The sequence below is a fragment of the Trichosurus vulpecula genome, chromosome 3, assembly GCF_011100635.1.
Source record: "Trichosurus vulpecula isolate mTriVul1 chromosome 3, mTriVul1.pri, whole genome shotgun sequence".
Taxonomy (NCBI): domain Eukaryota; kingdom Metazoa; phylum Chordata; class Mammalia; order Diprotodontia; family Phalangeridae; genus Trichosurus; species Trichosurus vulpecula.
Genome location: NC_050575.1, coordinates 11,292,241 through 11,318,263, shown reverse-complemented (window position 1 = coordinate 11,318,263; position 26,023 = coordinate 11,292,241). Strand labels below are relative to the sequence as shown.

General features: G+C 39.2%; 1 protein-coding gene across 2 annotated transcripts in view; it reads left to right on the top strand.

Annotated features, from left to right (window-relative positions):
* Positions 1–16,634, top strand: part of SETD3 (SET domain containing 3, actin histidine methyltransferase) — a 135,487-nt gene extending 118,853 nt beyond the window's left edge. For both annotated transcript variants that reach the window (XM_036748002.1, XM_036748001.1), the window contains 5 exons: positions 3,094–3,168; positions 8,042–8,208; positions 9,056–9,141; positions 13,981–14,141; positions 15,224–16,634. In XM_036748002.1, the coding sequence (XP_036603897.1) occupies positions 3,094–3,168; positions 8,042–8,208; positions 9,056–9,141; positions 13,981–14,141; positions 15,224–15,673 (939 nt within the window). In that variant the 3' untranslated portion in view covers positions 15,674–16,634. The remainder of the gene's footprint in view (positions 1–3,093; positions 3,169–8,041; positions 8,209–9,055; positions 9,142–13,980; positions 14,142–15,223) is intronic.
* Positions 16,635–26,023: the final 9,389 nt, after the last annotated feature.

The following is a 26,023-nucleotide window of genomic DNA, read 5'->3' as shown; positions in this document are numbered from 1 at the left end:
TCTAAACCTCATTTAATAACCCCTACCACCCAATTCCTCATTCCCATCCCCCCAACCTCACCCCAAAGTTTCATCCTAATTCCAACTAGCCCTTCCACTGTGTCCCCTGGAAGGCCTGTTTCATAGGCAAGAAACTTCTCATCTTAATTTTTTCCTTTTCCACTCCTTTCATCTAGCTGTTACTGTAGCTTAGTTTCCTCTTGATGACACAGCCTCCCTGGTCACCCTTTCCAATACTAGATGCATCTTCATTCATTCTCAGCTCACTGGTCAAGGTCGGGGAGTTGAAATCCTCCTTACTCCCCATTGCCACTTCCTGGTTCTTCCCTACCACAGTCACGCAGTAATCACTCTTCCTTTGAGGTTCGTGCTATTAATATCTACTACCCAATCAAAGTCCTTGTAGCTCTTGTCTACAGACCCACAGGTCTTTATCAGTGAGTTCAGTACACAGCTCACACTTTCTCTCCTCCCCAACTCCTGGTCTCCTGCTAGGGGGCTTCAGTATACATATTGCCTCTTGCCATGAGCAATTCCTCCAACCCACTTCAGCTACATACAAAGATGGTCTTGATCTTGCCACTGTCTACAAATGCATCACCTCCATATTCAAGAATTCTGAAATCCCTGTATCTGACCACAGTTTATTGGTTTCTCCCTTGCCCCTCTTTCTTCCCTTATAAAACCCTACTCTTCATCCTCACTGTGACCTCTTATTCCTTGACTCCTCATTTCTCTCCCAGGCCATCTCCCCTGCACTAGCCCCTCTCTCCTCTTCTCCCCATCTTGATCCCTTGGTGAACAAATTCAACTCTATACTTTCTTCTTTTGAATTCCTAACCTTTTTTTTTTAATCATATCACTGATTATGCTCAGCCAAGCCTCAGCCTTGGATCACTCTCACCATTTGTTGCCTTCAGGCCTACACATATGCTGCGGAATGAAGGTGGAGAAAGTCACATAGCCATTCTGACTGTGTCCGCTATAAATTTATATTACATAATCTCAATTGGGCCCTTGCTGAGTCTAAGCAACCCTACTATACTTGCCTTATCCACTCACTATCCCACTCGCCACAGTGGCTCTTCCAAGCCTTTTCATCCTTCCTCAAGGCTTGCATGGCTCTCCCTATCCCTCGCTCTCAGCTGAGAACCTTGCTTCATATTTCACTGAAAAAACTGAGCCCATTCACTGTGTTTCCTTTTCTCCCCTCTTTTTTATCTATCACTCAGGTGCCCTCTACCACTTTCTCCTCCTTCACCCCTGTCTTACATAGTGAAGTGGCCTTACTCCTTACCAAGGCTAGCCCTGTACTTGTTCAGATGATCCCATTTCATCTCAGTCCATCCAGCGTACCCCCTCTGTCACCCCCACTCTCTCACTTAGTCTCTCCTCACTGGCTTATTCCTTATTGCCTGTCTCCCATTTCCTGGAAAAACCCTCACTTGATCCTTTTATCCTAACTGTCATCATGTCTTTTCTGCCCCTAAGCTCCTAGAAAAGGTCGTAGGCTCCTGTCCTTTCTCTCCTCTCGCTCTCTCGCAGTCCACCACAGTTGCTGATGATCTCTCAGTTGCCAAATCCATTGTGCTTTTCTCAGTCCCCTTTCTCCCTGACTTCTCTGTAGCTTTCAACACTGTTGATCACTCTTGTCCCTGTTACTTTCTTCTCTCTCTCCTGGTTTTTCTCCTAACTATCTGGCTGCTTCTTCTCTGTGTACTTTGCCGAATCTCCCTCCAGATCAGGCCTTCTACACAGGATTCTGCCTTGGGGTCTCTCCTCTTCCCTTCTCCCTCTATACTACTTCACTTCATGATCTCATCAGCTCCCACGGATTTAATAACCGTTTTTATTCTGATGATTCTGAAATTTACCTTTCCTGCCCTAGTCTCTCTGCTGACCTCCTGTGTTGCATCTCCAGCTGCCTTTCAGAGATCTCAAACCAGATGTCCAGATATTTGCTAACTAAAAAACCCACGCGCTTCAGGGTTTTTCAGACCTTTTATTACTTATTTATGAAGTGAGTCCATCAGCAAATACAGTGTGATAGAAAGACAAGGGATAAGGAAACTTTAGTTAAAATCCCAGCTCTTCCTGCTGTGTGGGACTATGCAAGTGACTTTGCCTCCCTAAGTTCCAGTTTTTTCATCTATAAAATAAACAGACTAGTTGCTCCCTATCATTCCTTCTAGCTTTGATGCTCTGCTTCTCTGATGACCCTCTGGTGGTTGCCTAACAACATACTAATTGCTTGGGAGATACACTGAGTATCAGACCTAGTCAACCCAGCCCTCAAAGACCTCAGAGCCTATAGTCTATATGAGAACTGTTGTACTGTCTCATATAAGGGCATTTCAGAGGTTGAACTACTTTGTAAAGGGCTCAGAAATCTTTGCATTATAGACAAAAAGAATTGCCATAATGATAAAAATGAAATTATCATTTTAATTTTATTTTTCAATTTCTTTTCCTTACCTAAGGGGCCTGTTGTCATGATTTCAGAATAAAATATGTATCTGTTATAAATGAATCTTTTCCTCTTTTCTTGACCCTGTATACTGCCTTAGAAAACCCTCTTCAGTCTCTCAAAATAATTACCTAATTTCTGATAAAGGGATTGTTTGTGAGTAAATTGGAGTTCTCCAAAAATAGTATTCCCCAAAGAGCTGGAGTTATCCATTCCTTTATTGAGAGAAAAGAACGACTGGCAGTTGATGAGTCTGACAGTTCTTACCCTATTGATTCAGTGTCACATGAGATGGACCGTGAATGCAAGTTCTTTGTAATAAACTTTTGTTCTTGGTTGGGACAACCTCCTTAAAATCTATGGAATGTATTTTCCTTAGAGAATTTCTTTTTCTTCAAGTAAATTAATTTTTTCTATGAGATTTTATAGCATAGATACAACCAATCTGAGCTTTTATGCCGTTATTGTGGCAATTTTTAGAAAACATTCACGGATGATCTCCAGGTGTGTAGATACTGAAGGATATTGTTTGGCCTTCAGTTCTTCCAAAAAAGGCACAACTGATTAATCAAAGAGACTTATAGGTATCTTCATTAATTTGCTTTATTCTCTTCCTTCTTGGCTAGATTACTACTGGTTACAACCTAGAAGATGATCGTTGTGAATGTGTTGCACTGCAAGATTTTAATGTTGGAGAACAGGTATGTTTCGTACAGTGCCGTATATTACGTAGACTGAAAGGTTGTTATCTGGTAAATTCCTTGTAGTTATTAATTCACTTGTGTAAAATTGCATAAAAATATACTTGTATTGTAGACCATGTGTTAACTGCAACACCCAACACTCTTTGGAATATTGAGTAAACATGTTGTGATTTGAATTGGATTTTGTTCTATACTCATTAAAAACAAGATAGCAAAATATGACTAAAGTGAACATTTGTAACAATTTAAGCTAAGAATAAATTTTGTTCCAGTATAACTCCAAATAAATATTGGAATTTTGTAAGAAAATACTTTTAAGATCTTAACTGTTTTATTCTATTCCCTTTTCTATTAGCAATATAAATGAATGTCTTTTAATTTGTGAAGAAACTGTGTGGTCTGGTGGTAAAAATACAATACAGAGACAGGAGGCTTAAGATCTATTCCTGTTTTGTTTCTGTATTTAAATCTATAAAAATTCTCCCTTTAATAATTTGGGAGTTTTAGTAAGTAATCTTTTTCAGTAAGTTATTGCATATGCATCTGTTTAATCTGCTTTATTTCCATTGATCTTATAAATATACACATCTTATAAAAAATAAAACTAACTTAAGACTGTTGGTATAACCCCAGTTGAAGCCATAGAAAAGTCTTTGTCTAGCAAAAGTATTGATCTTCCATTTCTGAAGGAACATTTATATAACCTACTACTTGGTGGAGAATTGCCACATGATCTAGTAATAAATTTCTGACACTGCTTTAAACTTATTTGAGAATAGACTCTCCTGTATAAAAAGGAGAGGAAGAACATGATAAATTTTAAAATGCAGTCTTAAAAATAATAGACTTGCTGTCCATTGGAAGGAGAAGAGGATACTATGAAAGGTCAGATGAGTTCCGGGATCCTTTGTATAATGCTAATACCCTCAATTCTGCTTCAGAGTAGTTGTCTCCCCTTCCCATAGTGGTTATTGAAAATGCTGCTTTTCCTCAGCTCATTTCAGTCAATGGGTGGTGTTAAGAAAATTGCACAACTTGTTTACATTTTACCATAGGGTAAATTTTTTAAACTACTGAATGAAAATTTAAAAATAAGTAGTAGGTTCAAGTCTAGTCAACTGTATTTATTAAGTGACTACAATGTGTTAGGCACTGGGTTTACAAGGACATTACCGATACCATCCCTGTCTTGAAAAAAATTTACTTTATACTGAAGGGGGACAAAAACATACATTTAAGGAAATACAAGGAAATTTGGGTGGGGTACATTAATGACTGGAGGGTCAGAAAAAATTTCTAAAAGAAAGTGGCACATGAGTTTGAGCCTAGGAGGAGAAGGTGATGAGGTCATCCATACTAGTCATGGAGAGAAAGCCTGAAAAAAAGACATGAAGGTATTAAGTCTAGAAAGGTAGGATGTCGACAGATTATAGAGAGTTTTAAATGCCAGACTTTGCATTTGTATTTATTCTTGAAGGCAGTAGAGAGCCACAGAAGATTTTTGAGTTGGAGAATGACATGGTCCATCCTTCCTGGCCTGTAGGAGGATGATTTTGATTGCAACATGGAGAGATTGGAAGCAGGGAGACCAGTCAGGACTGTTGGAGTAATCCGCATAACAGTGTTGAACTAGTATAATGACCATAAGAGTGAAGAGGAGACAATGATACAAGAAATGCAGTGATGATAGAACTGACAGGATTTGGCAGCTGATTGAAAAAGGGAATGAAAGAGAAAGAAAAGTTAAGGCTAACTCTGAGATAGGGAGGTTTCAAGGAGGAGTGGATTTAGACAGGAAGGTGATGTACTTGGTGGAAGGAGAGGAATCTAATAGATGGCTGACAGTGCGGGACTGGAGAGGACTTGAATGGACTGGGCAGATTCAGGAATCATCGCTGATTGAGCAGACAAGATGAAGCAGAAGAGTGCACCAAGAGGAGGCGCAGGAGGCCTCATGGGCAGGAGACTGACTAGGCATGGTCTGACAGACGAGAGCAGGCTCGGGAGAAACCCAGAGGAGAAAAAGTGTCTAGGAGGAAGTGATGCCACTAGTGTCAGAAGAGAGAGAAAAGGCAAGCAGGATGTGGACTAAGACAAGGCCATCAGATTCAACAGTGAAAAAAACCATTGCCAACTTTGGAGAGAGTAGTTCCTGTTGAATAGTGTGGTCAGAAGCCAGAATATAAAGATGTGAGAAGTAAGTGTAGAATGGAGACTGTCAGTATAGACAGCCCAGTCTAGGAGCTTGACTGTGAGAGAACAAATGTAGGATGATAGGTTGAGGAGCAAGCAGGGTCAAGTGAAAGCTTTTGATAAATGGGGAGATTGAGACATATTTGAAACAGTAGGGAAGCAGACACTTAATAAGGAGAGATTGAAAATGATGGGGGGCAGGAATACTCAAAGAAACAAACTCCCAGGAGAAAAGGAAGGGGAGGTGATGGGGTGGGAGGATAGGGAGTAAGGGTACTGGTAAGGGAAAGAATCAATTCTGCCTCAGGAACTAAAGCAAAGGATCGGAAAATGGGAGGTGGCAGGTGGCAGTGTGAGGTGTGAGACTTTTGAGGTGTGGAGTGAAGAAGAAAGGCATGGAGGATGACCTCTGTTTTCTCAGGAAAGCAGGAGGCAAGGTTTTCTCTGTCTAGAGGGATGGGTGAACATGTGGTAGTTTTGGAACTGCTACTTGAAGAAGTATGTTGGAGAGTCAACCCTGGAAGAATAAAAGAAAGCCAGCTGAAATTAGATAACACAGATTCATAGTGGACCTATTGGTGTAGTTGTGTTACTTCCTCCATCAATCAGCGGCACTCACGTAGGAGCATAGAAACCAGGTAGTGGAAGGAGCTCGGGTGGAGGTTTGGCAAACACAAGGGAACAAGAGACTCAAGGAGCAAAGACCGTCTTGATGAACTGAGCAACTATAGGACTGAGACTGAAGGGAAGGTAGTGAGGCCAGAACACAGGTTGTGAGGATTCTTTGTGAGGGGCGGAGGTACTGAAGGTGGCAAAGGGGATGAATAATTTTAGGAGCAGTGAGGCAGAGGCAGAAAGATAGGACAGGAGAATATGATTAGAGATGCATTTCAGAGTTCTGGATCATGGGGGTAGCATACTTATGGGTGACGGTGAGATCTAAGGTATAACCATCCCTGGGGTGGCAGAGATAGGAGCAGAAGAGGACGGGGGTTGGGACGGAGAGGAAAACTGTAATCCAGATACTGAATCCACTCCTTGAGAACTTGAGAAGAAAGGATTACCTGGAGGTCAGAGATGACTGTAACAAGGATCTCTATAGATTGATAGGGATAAATGAAGTGAACCTCAAAAGAAGAGAAATTGTTGTGTGATGACAGCAGAAGGGTCAAGAAGTGAAACGAAGTTGTTTGCCAACTCCTCCTCTTGGCCCCGGCTGATCAGGTTGGGGTGTGAGACCCAAGAGATGCAGTCAGTCCTAGACAGGGATATGATGTATTCAGCGAGTTCAGGACCATGAAAAGAATGTGAGAGTAAGAGGTTTAAAATAAAGTGAAGTTTGTTAGCAATGGAATAGAGGTTCCAGAAAGCAGAATAGAAGAGGGGAACTGAGCATGGTAGAGACATGGAGATACAGGAGAGCAGGAAACAGTGACAGAGGAAGAAAGTTTTCACCGGGAAATGAGTGACTCTGAAGGAGAAGATGGAGATTTAAAAGGCTAGAATAGAATAGGTACTAGATGAGTAGGGCTGTCACTATGCAGGGAACTGTGATGACTGAAGAAGGGAGGGAGGCAAACAGAAAAATTCTGTGGTGCATTTGGGTCATTAAATTCCTCGTGATTGGATCTCCAACAATCTGACTGAGTTTACACTTTTCTCATCCAGTCATGGTAGAAGAATAATATAAACCCAAAAGATAGCACATACATGGATTGTATGCATGTTCCCTAGTTGTACCTTCTGCCAGAGGTCATGGTCCAGTGTGGGGTCCTGTTGGTAAGAGGCCTGATGTCTGGATAAACGTTGATTATGGTATGAGGGCTGAACCATTTTTCTCAAGCTAGTGGGACAGAGTAGGTAATGCTTCCATAAATAGCAATAGGTTCCCAGGCAAGTAGGTCTCCAGATAGTCTCTGAGAGTCTTGGGTGGAATGCCATGCTCCTAGCTATAGTAGTTGTAAAGGTAAATATAAGTGTTAGGGCAGGGTCTAAATGTTAGGCTACCACATATCCAGGTGCTCAGTAATTATAAAGTTGTTTTCTCAGACAGAGGTAGCAGGTACAGGGCAGAATAGATTACATCTCCATCTACCAGAGCACTCAGGGGTAATAGAAGATGGGAGTGTTATTATTTTCTCAGAGGAACTAGAGAACAGGGCAGAGTAGGTACTACTTCTGTACAAGGCACTAGATTCCTATGTGAAGAGGCCTCTACATCCAGTCCTCTGTGAGGGCCCAGGACACTACCTTCTTGGACTCAGTAATGCAGAAGGAAAGAGTAGGTGCTGGGATAGATTTAGCATCAGTATGTTTCCCTACTGGGCATTCAGTAGCAATGGCTATTCTTGGTAGTGTTGGAAAGCTTAGATGTTATTGTCTCCAATAGATTTGTTAACACCTATGTCATTGAGTCCTGAGGAAGCAGGTTCCAGGCTGCATAGGGCTCCAGACTCTGTCCCTGAAAAGAACTGGAGCCTCTACCTTCTTCACTAATTGAGAGATGTTGGTTCTGTTCCTATTGCCTGGCTCCTGGATTAGAACTTTATAGACATTTTGTCTCATTAATATAAAGTGGCGCTAAATTTACAAGAAGTAATACTATACCTCAACTCTGTACTAAACAGGTGTTAAGCTTTTTTATGTGCCTTCACTTTTTCTTTTTACATCCTTTTAGATTTACATTTTTTATGGCACCCGATCAAATGCAGAGTTTGTGATCCACAGTGGTTTTTTCTTTGACAATAATTCACATGACAGAGTGAAAATAAAGCTTGGAGTGAGCAAAAGTGACAGGCTATATGCAATGAAAGCTGAAGTCTTGGCTCGAGCTGGCATTCCAACGTAAGTAAAAAGACTGGTCAGTCTTTCCCTCTGATAACTTGAAGTATCTTCAATTGCATAGTGTTTAATCGAGGTGCTAATAAAACTGCTTTGCCTTTTATGCCAAAGCATTTTAGATACGTGGTAATTTACTGATGTTTTTAAATAAACATAATTATTGGGAACATTTACAGTCAGTTCCAGGGAATATAGCACTGAAATCTTCATTAGGTTAAATAAGTACTGAAGTATCACCAATGTCTTTCACTTTGAAAAGGTTAATGATGTGGATCAATTTGTTTCACTTAATTCTTTTCCTCCATTATCTACCATGCTAAACTGGCCATACTGAATGACTGTAGTCATTTCAAGAATTTCTAGTTAAATTTTTTCCACTTTTTCTCCGGTATAGGATGATGAAGAAGATGAGAATTGTGATTTATTGTTCTTTGTGTAGTAGAGGAATTGTCCTTGATGGAAATTGATTATGTGGACCTTTGTGCTGTTGAACTTATCAATATTTGATTAATGAAGAAAATATTAATTATAACTTGTTGATATGTTTAAAATCAGAATTTGAGTTATTATATCTGTTCCTATAATCTGGTCTATGCAAATTGAAATTAAAAGTATATTAGCATATAACAAAAATTCACAAAGGTTATTGCAAAGGTTCTGTTCTCATTACCATCACTGCTGCTTGAAAGATTTGAAATTTGTTCTTCTATAATTCAGACTTGTATGACTCATCCACCCTCTTAGTTCTCCTAGAGGAAAACCACATGTATCATAAATTAAAGGAATTTTGCTTTGGAGCGAGTCAATAACTACACCGCTGTGACTGATCTCTGCTTACTGTTTCTGTTAGTTCCAGTGTCTTTGCCTTGCACTTTACTGAGCCTCCCATCTCTGCCCAACTTCTGGCCTTCCTTCGAGTATTCTGTATGACTGAAGGTAAATCATTTCAGAAAAATCCCTTTTGGCTTAAAAAGAATTTTTCAGGAAGTGTAAAGAAAATAGACTTTCCAATTAAAGTTAGAAATGCTTTAAAATGAAGACAGTTTATGGAGAAAGAGAGTTGGCAACCTTAGAGACAAAAGAACTTTATGCATTAAGACACATTATTCTGAGAAAGGGTCCATAGGTTTCACCAGTCAGGCGAAGTGCTCCAGGATACCCAGAAAGGTTGTGATGAAAATGTTTCATTGACTGAAGTCCTTGTGTTGCAAACATTACTTTGTATTACACAAATATTTATCTTATATGTTGGCTTTATAAATGATGCAGCTGAGTATAGCAGAAAAAATCCTGGATTTGGAGTCATAGGCCTTGGGGCTCAGTCCCACATTGGCCACTCACTAACCACATGCATGACCTGGGAGGAGCCACTTGCCCTGCACCGACCTCAGGAAGGCCTGAATTCCAGCCCTGCCTCAGGCACTAACTGTATGACCTCAGATAGGCCCCTTAACCTCTCCTAGCCTCAGTTTCTTCAACTTTTTTTGTTATCCCAATATGAATTGGAATAATAATAACCATAGGGTGTGACATTTGAATGAGAACAATATATGTAAAAGTACTTTGCAAAATTTGAAACTAACACATGTGACACAGTGAATGAAAGTACTACCTGCTGCCCTTGGAGTCAGGATGACCGGAGTTCAAATCTCCTTTCTGATACAGACTAGCCGTGTGACCCTAGACAAGCTGCAGCCTCTCTGTGCCTGAGTTTCTTCTTCTGTAAAGTGGAGTTAATAATAGCACCTACCTCCCAGGGTTGTTGTGGAGATCAAATAGGAGGATGACAAATATGCATCACTACCTGCTTCACAGAGTATGAAGAAAGTGCTCTGTAAACCTTAAAGCACTTTACAAATGTGATTACTTTTATTATAATAATCATCATAATGTCAGGTGTCTCCCAAATCCACATTCATAGCTTACATGACAACATGATGTCTTGATGTGCTTTAAAATCAAATAACCTATACCAAAAAAAAATTGCATATCATTTTGTTTAGTAAATCAAAGAAATTTAATAATCAGGTGGCCATATGACATCTTTGTTTTCACCAATTAATAACTGGCAACAAATTATGCAATTTCATTGCATAATTCTAAGTTTTGAATCTGAGTTTTTTCTTAGGCATATAATGCTAGACAGCTTGACATTCATTTGGAGTGAACCTCATTACAACAAATAGTTTTGCTGCAGAAGTTTCTCCAAAACAAGGGTTCATAATCTTGGGTCTGTGAACTTTCTTTTTTTAATATTTTGATAACCTTCTTTTAAAATAATTGGTTTCCTTTGTGATCCTATGTATCTTACTTTATGCATTAAGACACATTATTCTGAGAAAGGGTCCATAGGTTTCACCAGTCAGGCAAAGGGCTCCAGGATACCTAGAAAACTTGAAAACTGTTCTAGAACAAAAAGGCTTCCTAGATCCAGTTTAACAATTTTTTTTTAATACCGACTGTGGTCAAGGCCCTGTTCTAGGCTTTAGCTTACAGCTACCTTAATTCAAGCCTCATTTTGATACAACTAGAGGATTTAGACCTAGGAAATTTGTCATAGCATATAATAAAGATGTCTGGATTTTTTTCATCCCCAAACTCCCTGGATAAAAATGAATATTGTGATGATATGAATGAAGATTTATTTTAAAGCTGTGACCTCTTTGTTTTGACCTCAGTGCTAAAACTCAGCATGGCATGAAGTGAGGAAGATTTTCTCTGCCTTCAAGTGCAGGCACCTGTTTGCCTGCCCTGGATTTTGTAACGGAATATCTGGCTTATGCCTCCTGGCCTAAAGATGACCATTTCCTTTCACCTGTGAGCAGGCAGCAAACAGTGATCTGTTCAAATAGCTTCAGGTTAAGTGGAATGCCAGGGTGTCATAGATTCGAAGTCTGGTTCCATTTTGCATTTTCCTTGGTGTGCAGTCATAGTACTTAGTGCTCAGCGGGCCCTTAGACATCATCTGGTCCTGGTGCTGCTTTTTATAGATGATGAAACTGAGGCTCATAGACAGGGACTATCCAAGCTTGCAGAAGGCAGTAAGCGCTAGAGTTGAACCAAGGTCATCTGACTATAAATCCATTGTGCTCTCTGTAATTAACCATTATGAACTTTAAAGTAACACATTTTTCTCATCTTCATTTGCTCCCAAGGTAATTAAAAATAAATTACTTCCAAGTTTCCAAGACTATCTGCTGATCTTTAAATTTTTAATTGGAGTACTGGCAAATATGTTTCTGCAGGAAAAAAAGTGCTGAAGCAGCATGGCATAGTGGATAGATTGCTGAACTTGGAGTCATGGATTCAAATCCTGATACTTACTGCCTATGAAATCACGGACAAGTTTACTTCATGCCTCTGTTTTCTCATGTGTAAAATAAGGATAGTATTATCTCTAGGACCTCCTTTTACTTGTTACGAGGTTCGAATGAAATCATGTAGGTGATGCATGGTACAAACTTGAGAGTAATTATTAGCAATCATAAAACTATCATTTTATATATGATTCTTCCATATATCTGGTGCTTAACAGTTTTCAGAACTCTTCTCTTACCACAGCCTCATGAAGCAGGTCATACAGATATTATCTCCATCATAGAGATGAGGAAATTGAGGTTCAGAGAAGTTAAGGGACAGAGCTAGAACTCCAGCCGAGGTCAGCGACTCCCCAGTTCAGTATTTTTTTCTGCGTGTATTACAGATTGTCCAGTATTGGTGATAATCTCATAGTGGATCATTCCAAACTTTTCTTGTTCCTCTTGGATACATTTGAAAAATGTCTGGCTGAGGTTAAGGGTTTAGTCTTTGACTTTGGAAAAAAAATGAAGGTAACCGGTCTATGGGGATGAAGGCCTGTGTATGAATCACCCATCAACATATTTGTAGGAACTCAAAGAATACAGAGTAGAAGTAAATATATTGCAATACGTTTTTAATGTAGTTGACAAATTAAAAGATTTACTAGGTAGAATGAAGCGATCTGTTGTTATCCATTTACACGTATGACAAAGATTACTTACCCCAGAAAGGCTGTTATTCATTTCAGCAATGTTTTTAGTAGATCTGGGCATTATCTTGTTTTCTTCCTCTTCATTGTGGCTATGATTTAGTGTATCCTGGGCTGAAATGCAGATTGATAGTTGGTAAAAGTTGAGGCAAACTCTTGTTATACCAATAGCTGGCTATTGGCCCTCCATTACTATATGGTTAAGCTTTTGTGGAGTATTAAAATCAGGGAAGAATGTGAAATCATATGATCCAGTTTGATTTTTACATATTTCTATTACTAAAGAAGCTCCTTTTTCATTTTCTTAGCTAAACATTACTTTATTTCTGGTTATTTTCCCTGTGAGGTAGCAATTTTCTATAACACTTTAGGTAGTGCCTTTTCTTGTTAAAAGTAGGCAGTATCCGTGCCCATTACCTGCAAGGCACTGCGTTAAGTTCCTAGGGCTTGGGTAGAGCTGGCGGTAAAAGAGGCAGAAGGAGATGCAGAGATGAATAACATATACTCCCATCAACAAACAGGAATTTTATTGGGGAGGGGAGAAGCACAGGTAGCTATAATAGATTCAGATTTCTTTTGATGAATTTTGATTCTTTAATTTCACTCCTTCTACACTTCAAAAGATAAATATACTAAGACAGGTATAAACAAAATGTTATAATGTGTGAGAATAATCTACAAAGTCTACATTCTTACCCTGAACTTCTAATGATACTTGATAAAAGTATACACCAATGAAATTTCTCATGGACTATCAACAGATTATCTTCTTCTTATTCTCCCTCACCACAAAAAACAATTTAGAACACTTTTTTCTAGCTCAGTAGAATTTGTCTACATTGTATATGTGGGATGAGGAGATTTAATTGTCACATACTTTAGTCTTTGAGAAGATCTGTCTGATACTAATACAAGTTTGTGTTGTTGACAACAAAAGTTCTTCATTTCAAATTCTAAATAAGGACAGCTGTGGGGCATTTTGCTTTGAAAGAGATACTGTCCTCATAATTACAAATGAAGCTTGAGTGTATCTTGGTATGAATAGGCTAGGCACATTTTGGTCTTTTGGAAATAATATGCCTACAGCAGTTGTGTTGAATTCCTCCTCCTATGAAATATATTTAGGTGTAATTTAGACATTCACTCATTTACTTGTGATTTGTATTTAAATTTCTTATGAGTGAGACGTATCAAATTTTCATTGACTAAGGTTTTCATGGGATATTTTCTTGATTGTTTTTGTTTGGGGAATTACTTATTTTGAGGGTAAAGGAGCTGATTTGTCAAGTCAACACATCAGAATTTGTTTCATGCAAATTTAAAATTGGAAGCCTTTTGGGACTTGTTGCAGTTAGCTTTGGCTTTGAAGTCATTGCAACTACATTTTGCTCTAGCTAATTTGATAAGAGGAGGGCATGGTCAAAGTGAGGTATGCATGTACAGGGTTCTGAAACAATCGCTGTGATCACAGTGCCCTTCATTAGAAATAAGGAATGTGGCGAGTGTTGCATGTGAAGGTATAGGTGACTGTTTGCAAATAGAAATTAAAAGACTTACGCCGTATTCTCCTCCCCTAAAATCTTAAACTGCCATTGCCACTGGGGAGAGTATAGAAACCTCGTGGTCAGAAGAGCATGCCTAGTGGGAAAGCCAAGGGAAAAGGGCAGATTGGAAAAGATATTTTCTAAGGGTGTGTTAGTTACTGAATTTAATACTGGAGCTGTTTTCTCCACTAACAGATTGTCCTCTCTTTCTATTTCTTATAGAAGAGCTAAAAGAACATTTGATAGGAGAACATGCTATTGACCGAATCTTCACCTTGGGTAACTCTGAATTTCCTGTTAGCTGGGACAATGAAGTCAAACTCTGGACATTCCTTGAAGCCAGAGCATCCCTTCTTTTAAAAACGTATAAAACAACTATTGAGGTAATTCTTATTGGTCGTTGTGTGTTGGTTGCACTTTGCCATGTTACTACTAGATTGTAAGCCCCTCGAGGGTGGAGGACCATATCTTTTTTTTCTTTGTATATCCTCCAGTACCTAACAGCACACTACAAATAGATGCCTAATGAAGGTTGGTGGTGGTTGCTGAAGCCTGAGTAACAACAACAGAAAGTGATTTCTCCCCACATTTGTTATAATGCTTTAAACCAGAGATGTCAGACACACAGCCCATGGGTTCCATGTGACCTGCAACACTCCTGAATGCAGCCCAGACCAGATTAAAATGTAACTGAGAAATATTTAACAAAATAAAATACAACAGGAATCCTTACGTGTGGTTTAGTGGCCACCATTTCCATTTGATATTTACAACAGGGTTTTAGACCTTTTCTTTACACCGAATATATTCTGTGCTGTGTCATCCACTCTACTAGAGTGCAAGCTCCTTGAGGACTAGGACTATTCCTTATGTCATCATTACCCTAGTGCAGACTGCTGTGGCTCTTTACCTGAATCATTATTTGGCACTCTCAGTTTTATTTCTGTTTAAAGTTTTGATACAAAAACTGTATTGACATTGTAGACTAAAAGACAAAGGTAGAAATTATTTTTATTAATCCTCTCATTTCGTATTGAAATGTCACTCTGAGTAAAAGCTCTTGTTTATGCTTGAATTGTTTGTCTCTGAGCCCCTAACTTAAAGTTCGAGAGGCAGTGGCAAGAATGCTGGGCATGGAGTCTGAGACCTGCCTTCATTTCCCAGCTCTGCCACTTAATGAGCATGTGACCTTCAGCAAGTCCCTTAGCTTCTCTGAGCCTCAGTTTCCTCTTCTGTAAACTGGGTTATTGTGGCCATCAAGTGCTATATCTTTGTAAAGCACTGTATAAATGTAAGTTGTTAGAATACTCTTTGCACACATACAACCTCATACCCCCACACCCTTTTTGCTGCATAATCGTTTTAAAATCATCTAAGTTCTCTGTTGGATGTACTGGTGCACCGTTTCATTTAGACTCTTTTTAATGAATTTGATTATTTTTTCCTCCCTTCATCCCCCCTCCAGGAAGATAAATCCTTCTTGGCGACCCATGATCTTAGCTTTCACGCAACAATGGCCATCAAACTGCGCTTAGGAGAAAAAGAGATTTTGGAAAAAGCCGTAAAGAGTGCAGCTGCCAACCAGGAATACTATTGCAAACAAATGGAGGAAGGCACCCCGCTTCCCAAGTATGAAGAGAGCAACATTGCCTTGTTAGAGAACACCGTGGCAGACTCTAGACTCCCCATTGTCCTCAGAAACCTGGAGGAGGAGGCTGAGGTACAGGAGGACTTAAAGATTGAGGAAGCTATCAGTGATAGAGAAGTCACAGAAAATGGATTTGTAAATAGTGAAAACTCTATACCTAATGGGACCAAATCTGAGATTGAAAATCTAAATCAAGAAGAAAATACAAGAGAGACTGAAGATGCCAAAGAATCTTCTCCTGACAGTACCAATGAGGTTAAGCAATAGTCATGAAATAAATCTTGACTTTATTGTGAAATTAAATTTAGCAAAAATTTATGAACAATACATTTACATTGGTGTGTTTCCTTGTTAACAGTTTTCTTTCTGCAGAGAGGAAAGTACGTTTTTGCTGCTTTATATAAAATGGTTTTTCTTTTTTTTTTTAAGTTATTTTTAAGAAATCTGGCTTTCCTTTTCAAATAAGATTGCCATCTTGCTTTCAGGCAAAACAAACACTCAGAAGAATGGGGTGGAGTAAAGGTGGTAGGGGGTACCTTTGGAAGATTTTACAAACCCATTGTAGGACAAATGTATTTTCTTCCTGAGGAAGAATTAAACCCTTCTATCAGTTGTACTTTTATTGGTCCATCTTTCTGACAACCAAAATTAAAAGTCTGCTTTGCCTTCTGCCAAGAAAATAGGATGAATTGAATGTTCACTATGAAAATAGAGGTGCAGCACAGTGGAAATCTGTGAACAAAGATCAGAAACTTTGGAGACTGGGCAATTTTTTTTCTTTTAAAGTAAAAGAGAAAATAGCATGGAGGGAAAATACCTGAGTAGGAAAGAGTAAAATGTGGTAAGGTGGCAAACTTATTTTTAATAGTTCTAAATATTAATGATAATATGAATTATACATTCTTAGTGATTTCTTAAGATTTGTTTCCTTTTTGTGTTTTGTTTACTATATTAAGTGTGTCCTTCCTCCTTGAATCAAAGTAGGGTACTATACTATACCATTCACCGGATTTCAAAAGCTGACTTTTTAAAGTGGTACATTTGATTTACAGTGTTGGTAATGGCAACTTCAAAAACATAGTCCAGTGCACAGTTTTACAGAATGTTGTTCCAAGTGAGGATGCACTCCCCCGCCCCCAGCTTATTCAGGTTTTCACAGACAAGCTAGAGGTTTTCAAAGCTACACTTTTGACTACAAACCATTATTAAAAGGAAAATGTGATTAACACTTTTGTCTCTTCCTTCTTTGGGGGGTGGGAAGAAGTAGTTTGGAGGTTTTATACAAATCATCCTCATGTAATGTGAATCTTTAAACACTTGATAAGATTTGAGAAAGCATCCTGAAGTAATCTTCCCATTGCTACACAGCCAGAGTGACCTGAGCATAACTTGACTATACATTGTCTGTTTGCTCCACTATATCCACATTATGTGCTCGTGTATTTTTTGGTAACCCTGTCTAGAAAGTGTCATGAAATAAGTGGAATGAGCATTAAAGTATTTGCCCTGTGACTGACCTATGAAGTAGGTAACGCAACTATTTTATTCCTATTTTATATGTAAAAGAGGGTTCACATGGGGAAGGCCTTTGATTGGGTTTTGGAAACTAACTGCTTCCTTGATAATTTGTTGTTCAGTCATTTTCAGTTGTGTCTGACTCTTCCTGACCCCCGTTGGGGTTTTCTTGGCAGAGATATTGGAGTGGTTTGCCGTTTCCTTCTCCAGCTCATTTTACAGATGAGGAAACTGAGGCAAATGGGGTTAAGTGACTTGTCCGGGATCACACAGCTAGTGAGTGTCGGAGGCCAGATTTGAACTCAGGCAGATGAGTCTTTCTGACTCCAGGCCAGGAACTCTATCCACTGAGCCACCTGGCTGCCCCTGCTTATAATTAGCTGATTTTTATCAGAAGAGTCAGCCTCCTTTGTGATGAATAAAAATGAGCCATCTTCCCACAGGCCAGTTTCCTTTCATTTTGACACCAGAATACAGTAGAGTAAACCTGCTTCCTGGAGGGTGGAGAGAAATTTCTCCCCCTCCTCTCCATCCCAACAGTATTAAACTTGAAAGGGAAGTTCTAGACTGCCAGTTCCTCTCTGTTTTTCTGTTTCCTTTTCTTATCATAGGTCATGTACTAGGATTCCTGAGAATGGAGTTTCTCTACCTGAGACCTAGCAGGACGTAGGGTGCCCACACACAGCCTGAGAAGAAAGGTCCTGGGAGGGGACTTTCTCCACTTTGGGGATTATCTTGCAGGCAAGCTCCAGTTTGAGGTCCTGAGTTTGAGTGTTTGAGCGCTGGATAAGCTAGTGGAAGAATTCCTCAAAATGCTTCTGGGAGAAGAAAGGAGTGTCAGAATAGCCCCCTGCAGCGGGAAGACTAGAGCTCAGCGTGGGAGGGGGGACGGGAAATCTGGATGAACCTTGATAACCCCACACTTGCCATGAGTCATTTGCACCAGCACTCTGTCTTCTGTGAATGGGTAGTGTTTGTTTAGCATCCTCTCAAGTGGCTTTACCTTCAAGGGGAAGTCCAACAGGCTGTTTGAGTGCTTTATATTTATTTATTTATTCATGTGTGTGTGTGTGTGTGTGTGTGTGAGAAAAAGAGGAGAGAAGTACATGTTCCTGGGATTCTTTTTTGTCTTACGCATATTCTGTAGCTCATGAAATGAAGGTTATTCTATGCCTGGTACGTGTATTGTACTATGAGTGTCCATGCAGGAGTTAGGGATCTGCTTTTACAAGGGAAGCTTAGGTTATGAACTGTACTCGAGCTTTGATCAGGAAATTTGCCCGGAGTAAAACTCTGGGGTTGTGTCATCCAACCAAGAAGAAAAAGAGACACCCTGCAGTAGTAGACAGAGCACTAGACAGGCTAGACAGGCTAGAATCAGCCTGTCTAAGCTTTGGTTTCCTCCTCTGTGAAATGAGGATTGGACATGATGGCCTCTAAGGTCTCTGTGATCCTCTAAACTCCCTTTGGGTCAAAATCCCAGGATTGGACCTGGTCTGTGAGCACAGAATTCTTGAGGAGAAGGGAGGACAGGAGAGAGGACAAGTAGTGTCCCAGGAAACGTACAAAGGAACTTGAGTTTTAGAGAGAAGTACCTTGCCCAAAGCCATCCAGTAAAGGGCAGAGGTTGAATATGCCATCAGGCCTCTTGAATTTATAGAAAGCAATCTTTCGTCTCTACCGTGTAACAACAGAAAGATTCTCTTGGTTCTTCAAATGGGGAAGGAGTAACTGCTACATTCTGTAAATATGCAAAATCCTCTACTGAAATTTTAGATTTCACCAAATTGAAGGCATTGCTTTCTGAAATTTAGAAGATTGGGCAACTGTATGTAGGTAACGGCTTACACAGCTAGGGCCAGGCATCGTTGTCAACTCTCATAGCAACCATGGTAGCTAGGATACTTTACTAAAAGTATTCAGTTTTTTGGTTTTGGGGTTTTTTTTAAAGCCTGCATGCTTTCCCAAGGATCATGTACTTTTGTGCTTTCTACTTTGGCTCATTAGGAAATAGCTTATTTGTGACCAGCTTGCCTATAGGTACATCTTCCTGTGGCTTAGGATTTCAAATTTGACCAGGCAAAAGGCTGCCTCAATATTGATTGAAAGAATTGGGAATATTTAGCCTAAAGAGAGGAAGTCTTAGGGGAGGGACTTGGGAACTGTCTGTAAGTATTTGAAATGCTGTCATGTGGAAGGATTAGACTTGTTCTGCTTGGCCCCAGAGAGCAAAATTAGAAGTGACCAGTGGAAGTTGCCAAAGCATAGATTAAATCTTGACATAAGGAAAAATTTACTAATAGAAATAACCTAAAGGGGAATGGACTGCTTCAGGGGAGTTGGGTTCTCCTCCAGGGCTACTTAAGCAGAGTTTGGAAGACCACTTGTCAGCATTCTTGGATGTATTCTTTTTCAGGTTTGGGTTGACTTCTAACAGAATCTAGTTGTTTACTTACAGCCACAATTTGGAAAAGATTTTGCTCAACAGTGTCATATACTGTTATCAAGCAGAAGGTTTTTCAAGTTATAATGTCTGTGGAGACAGAGTATTTTAGTGGACTGAGAGCTAGCCTCTGAGGAAGGAAGATCTACATTCAATATTCGTGTGACTTGGTGGTTGTTCATTCAGTTGTTTTTCAGTTGTGCCCAATTCTCCTTGACCCCATTTGGAGTTTTCTTGGCAAAGATACTAGAGTGGTTTGCTGTTTCCTTCTCCAGCTTATTTTACAGATGAGGAAACTGAGGCAAAGACTGGGCAAGGTCACACAGCAATTAGTGTCTGAGGCCCCATTTTAATTCAGGAAGATGAGTATTCCCAACTCCAGGCCCAGCACTCAATCTATTGTGCCACTGAGTGGCCCTGAGTGACTTGGGCTGATGACTGTTTAAGTCTCTCAATGCCCTAGGCAACTCCCTAAGATGGGAAATTACAGAGTAACTGCTGACCTGCATGGGTAGAGAAAGTCTCACCAGATGTTTCTTATACCAATCAAGTCCAAAGTTCACTGTAAAAACTACAAAGAAAAACAAATCTTCCCATAACTGACAGCAAACTATATTCCCTCAATAGGATGAAGTCAATATGTGATGGAAAAAGGACCGGTAGGAGATTTGGTTCTAATCCTGGCTGCCACCAGCTGTGTCACCTTAAATCTTGAGCGTCTTTGGGCTTCAGCTATCTATAAAATAAGGGATCTCGTGTCCCTTCTAGCTCTGACATTGGAGGGTTTTGTAATTCAGTTGGTTTTTTTTTTTTTTTTGCACTACTTAAATGTTTATCTCAGTTTTGCAGGGCATCTTTATTGAGGTCGTAGGAGCAAACAATGATCTCGTTTTTAGTTAATCAAATGTAGTGTATTTGTGCAAATAAGAATGAAGTATCCTAACTTGGAATCATGTTGTAGAATTGCCCTAAAATGACTCTTTAAAGTTGGTGAAGTCATAGCACATATTAGTCATCCTCTCTACCCTATTACATTTCAGTAGATATAGCATCACTTGCACAAACACTTCAAGCTACAGCTTAAGGATTTGAAAATTGAGGGAAAGTGATTAAATTGGCATTGAAGAACCCTCTTTGCCATCTGTCATGAAATAGTCCTTTCTCTCAAATCATTTTAAAGTTTACTTTCCTTAATGCTTTGGATAAGAGGCTGTTTGGGCTAGTCGTTGGGAAAATGCCAGATTTTGCTTCTGTTTAGTTAGCTATGTGTAGTATTTGTGTAAACAGTTAGCATTAGATTTCACCAGATTGGAAAAAGCACCAAAAGTTCTTCATGCTGCCTGGCAATTGATAGGTGATTTCCCATAAAAGATCATTGAAAGTTGTATTTACTAAAGCATTGGGGGTGGGAGGAAAGGAGGTGCATTTAAATTTGATAGGTTCCCAGCGTAGAATTACAGGATTGTATGAAATTAAACTTTTTTAAAAATCAAATTTCTGTAAACCATTGCATGCAACATTTTCCAGATAAGATGTACATGGCAAGTGGGGCATGGGGGAGATGTTCACAGCCCAAATGCTTCACTGATTGAAGAGTCACTGGTTACTTTAGTTCTTCAAAGATCTGTGAATTTATCATTGTAGGTATCCCCTCCACCAACACAGATGGCAATCCCTCTATGATTATGTCTTTGAGAGTTGCTATGAACAAAATTTTATCAACTTTTGGCCAACCTGGTTATGAACCTCTCCAAAACTTCGCTATACTTATTTTTATGATTAAATTCGATTTTAACTTATTTTCATTTCTTCATTCTCTCTCACCTTCCCCTTCTCCCTCATTGAGAAAATTAGAAAAATAAAACCCATAACAAGCGTATATAATCAAGCAAAACAAATTCTTGTATTGATCATGTCCAAAATTGCACGTATGTATAATGTATGCATATATATGCATGTACGTATATGTCTACACGTATACATACATAGAGTCAAGCAAAACAGATTTCCTGCATTCATCACCCCCGGAAATGCAGGTGTATATAGAGATATGTATTCACACGCGTGATATTCCTCAATCTGCACTATGAGTTCATCGCCTCTCTATCCGGAGGTGGATAGCATGTTACGTCATGAGTCCTCTGGAATTGTGGCTGGTCGTTGTGTTGATCAAAGTTCCTGAGTCTTTCAAAGTTGTCTTCACAGTATTATTGTTATTATATAAATTATTCTCCTGGTTCTGCTCACTTTGCTTTGTATCAGTTCATACAAGTCTTTCCAGGTTTCTCCGAAACCGTCCCTTTCGTTATTTCTTACAGCACAATAGTATTCTGTCACATTCCTATAACATAATGTGTTTAGTAATTCTCCAGTTGATAAGCACCCCTCGGTTTCTAATTAACTTAGCTGTGCTTTTCTTCTGGTGACAGATATATAGTCTGTCACCAGGCTTATAGAGGAGTTATAGCTTCAAAAGGAAAAGTTTTATGTGATGTATAGTGTTCTATTTATCTCAGATTCTTACTGATCTAATGGAATGAATCTGTTAAAGTGTGGTATATAGCCAAACTCATGGGATCACAGATTTTCAGATTTTTACCTTTGTTATTTAATGCAAATTTCAGGTAAGTAAATATTGGTGTCTAATAATTTACCCAATTAAAGGGCCACATGATTATGTTAATCAGCTGAATAAAAAATGGCTCATAGGAACTTTTGTCTTTTCTCGAAAAAATTACATGTGAGTAAAATTTTGATAAATCATATTTTAAATGCAAAATTAGTTGATTGTGTAGGAAGAAAGGAAATGGGCATTTATTAAATTCTGTGTGCCAGACACTGTGCTAAGTGCTTTACAAATATTGTCTCATTTTATCCTAACAAGAACCCTTGGAGGTAGGTGCTATTTTATAGCTAAGGAAACTGAGACAAACAGAGGTTAAGTGACTTGCTCAGGGCCACACAGCTAGGAAGTGTTTGAGGCTGGATTTGAACTCAGGTCTTTCTGACTCCAGGCCCAGCCCTCTATCCATTGTATCACCTTGCTGTCATAAAGGGACTGCAGTATAGAGGAAACTGGATGGTTAACCTGGAAAAGGATTAAAGGCCTGTCTTTAGATATCCAATATTGCCCCCCCTACCCCAATTTACTTGTTAAAATACATTTTATTGATATTACTTGTTTTTTACATCAATCTTGTCCACTTTCCCCCTCCTTTGCCGCTTTCATCCGTGAGTATGCACACAGGCACATGCACATAGGCATATTTCTCTTGTAACGCAAACAGTTAAGCGTAACAATATCTTCAGATATTTGAAAGACTGACATCTAAAGGAGGTAGACTTATTTTGTTTAATTACTGAGCGTCAAACTAAAACAGCTAGATAAGAGTTACAAAAAGGCCTGTTTCAGCTTGTGATCATGGAAAGACTGTTTTATAAACTGACCGGCAGGGCAATGCAGTGTCCTGCAGTGTCACTCAGTCACTGAAAGTGTTTAAGCAAAGACTAGGAGTTAGCTATTCCTCGGGTTTGTTTTACAGGGGGTTCCTGCAGTGGACCCAAGATTGGTCTTTAACCTCTAAGGCTCCTGCCAGCTCAGATTCTCTGCTTCTATGAATACTTTTGTAATGAAAATAAAGGTGTCCTTCATGTTAGACAAAAGGTACATTCCTTAAAAGATGTATGTAAATAAAATCATTTTAAATCAACTTAAGAAAGCTTTTTTCTTTAATATGTTATTATCTTTTGTTTTCACATCAACCACATTTGCATGCCCCTCCCAGGTAACCACTTTTAAAATAAAAAAAAAAGAACAAAAGCTAGCCAATACATCAAAAAGTCTGAGACTGTGTTCAACATTCCGTTGTTTCACTCCCACGTAGTACCCAATCTCTGCGAAGGAGAAAGGAGGTGCATTCCTTCTCACATCTAACCCTTCATATATCTCTTCTTTGAGGCCAAGTTTGATCATTATGATTTCACAGCATTTACTTTAGTTCTTTCTACTTATATTGTAGTCACTGTGTATATTATTTTTCTGTTTCTATTAATTTCATTTTGCATCAGTTAATATAAGTTTTCCCATGCTTCTTTGTATTCTTATTTGCTGTTTTGTACCACAGACTGTGATAGTATATCACGTACCATCAGTTTGTTTAACTTTTCTTCAGTCGATGGACACTTGGCTTCTACTTTGTTATAAGAAGTGCTGCTATAAATATTTTAACACACACACACACACACACACATATACATTTATATATATTTTTTTCATTTTGTCATTGACCTCCTTGTGATATATAAGCCTAGTAGTAGAATCTTGATCAAAGGGTATGAACATTTTGTCACTTTTTTTTTTTTTGGCATATTTCCAAATAGCTTTCCTGAATGATTGAACTGATTCATGAGAGGGCTCTCTATTTTCAATCAAAAGAACAAACATTTATTGAGTGCCTTCTACAGGCCAGGCACTGGGCACCCAGTATACAAAGACCAAAAAATGCAACAGTCTTTAAGTTCTGTCCAAGGAGACAGCGTGTGCGCATAAAGAAAACTGAGAATTCTAAGGTTGAGGTTAGAACTGACAGCATTGCAGACTCTAAGGATCCTAGAGAAAGATATTTCACATTGTGGGAAGACCATCAAAGATGGCAGAAGAGGACAAACAGTAAAACCTAGGTGTCCCACAACTAGTACAGTAAAGATCGAGGTAGAGCAACAAACCTAGTATTTCCGATGAAATCCAACTGAAAACACAATGGATTTTGTTTCAGCCCAGGTCAGTATAAGGAGGTTGCCAGAGTCCTGAAGACACTGAAATAGGGCTAAGGCTCATGTAGAGCCTTGTAGTACAGAGATTGGGCCAGGGCCTGCTGTCCTATACTAAGGCAAGAAATTATGTTTCCATTGTGGAGAAAGGAAGCTTACCTGCAGCTGTGTCCCTCTGACCCCAGAGCAGGATCTTAGATTAAGTTCATACATCCAGGCTAGGGCCTACAGCTGAGTAACTAAGCTCAGATCGAGAGCAAGCCTATGTATGGTTCTGTTACTCTGAGCTATAGAACCTTCCAGTCAGCTGCGGAGCTTGGACTGCCCCTACACCAGACCACTTAAAGAGCGCTGAATAGTGTGCAGCTTGCTGGCTTAAGACTCTTCGTAGGTACTTGAAGAACATAGCATTTCAGTACTTAGACAAAGCAGCAATAGGACACCAGAGAATATGAATCAGGACCATAATATGCCTCCAATATTTCTTCCCAAGGTGTGCAGAGCCTAACCCTAACCCTAACGCAGAGTCTCAATTCAGGAATGGAAGCACAAGCAAAAAATTGTATCAAATATTATGGTGCCAAGGATGCTCAAAATATAATCCCAGAGGAAGAGATTCCCTTCTCACCTATTCTTGACTTCCAGGACTCAACGCCGATGCTGCTGACTCATCCTGAAGAATCCCACAGGACCTCCCCATCTCTAGGTCCAACATCCCCTCCCTCCCTGTTTTTTAACTCCCTTTCATGTATTGTCTTCCCCCATTAAAATAAACTGCCCCCTTTCTCTCCCTCCCTCCTTCCCTTTCTTAACATCTACAAGCAACACCTCAAAGAAAAACACAGCTTGGATACAAGGTCAACTAGAATTCCTGGAAGAAATTAAGCAAGATTTTTTTTTTAAGTTTGGAAAATCACAAATGAAATGTGAGTTCTGGAAGAAAGACTTAGAGGGAGAATTAAAGCTTAGTAGTAAAGGTACCAAACCTCACCATAATAACAGACTGCCTGAAAATGAGAATAGAACAGAAGTTATTGACTCCATGAGACAATAGAAAATCTAAAAAAGTAGAAAAAATATATCATATAAAAAACAATCTGGAAAACAGTTCAAAGAGACATAATTTAAGATCCATTGGACTACCTGAAAACCATAACAACAATGCCTGCCTATCATATTTCCAGAAAACAAAAACTGCTCAAATCTGCTAGAACCAAAGAGTAAAGTGAAAATAAAAAGTATCCTGTAGTATCCTGAAAGTCCAAAATGAAAACTTTCAAAAACATCATAGCCCAAATTCAGTTTTCAGGGCAAAGAAAACATACGGCTAGCAGTCATTAAAAAGAAGAAGAAAAAGAAAAAAAGCTCAAATACCAAGGAACCACAGTCAGGATTACACAGAATTTGGCATCCACTACTACAAAGTAACTAAGAATTTTTGCCAAAAGGCAAATTATATAACCTTACAACCATGAATAATTTACTGAGAAAAACTGATCTTACAGGGGGGAAAATGGACCTTAGAGGACTTTTTAGCATTCCTGGTGAAAAGAGCAAAGCCAAGCAGAAACATAAGCACAGGAATCATCCATAAACATAAAGATGTAAATAGAAGTGCAATTAGAAACCGGTATCACTTCTAAACCCTAATGCCATGAGAGGTCAGAGGGGGTTAAGACAGAGGGCTTACGAGTGGTTATTTTTTAGTGATCTTGAAGAGAAAAAAAGGTGGGGAAAATAGGAAAGTACCAGAGAAGAAATGGGGATGAATAAAGGGGGGGACTATCTCACATAATTGGGGTACAAAGAGGGAGAAGGAGGAGGGAATAGACCACTTGAACCTCACTTAAATCTGAACTAGAGGAAAGGTAGAGGGGGAAGGGAATAAG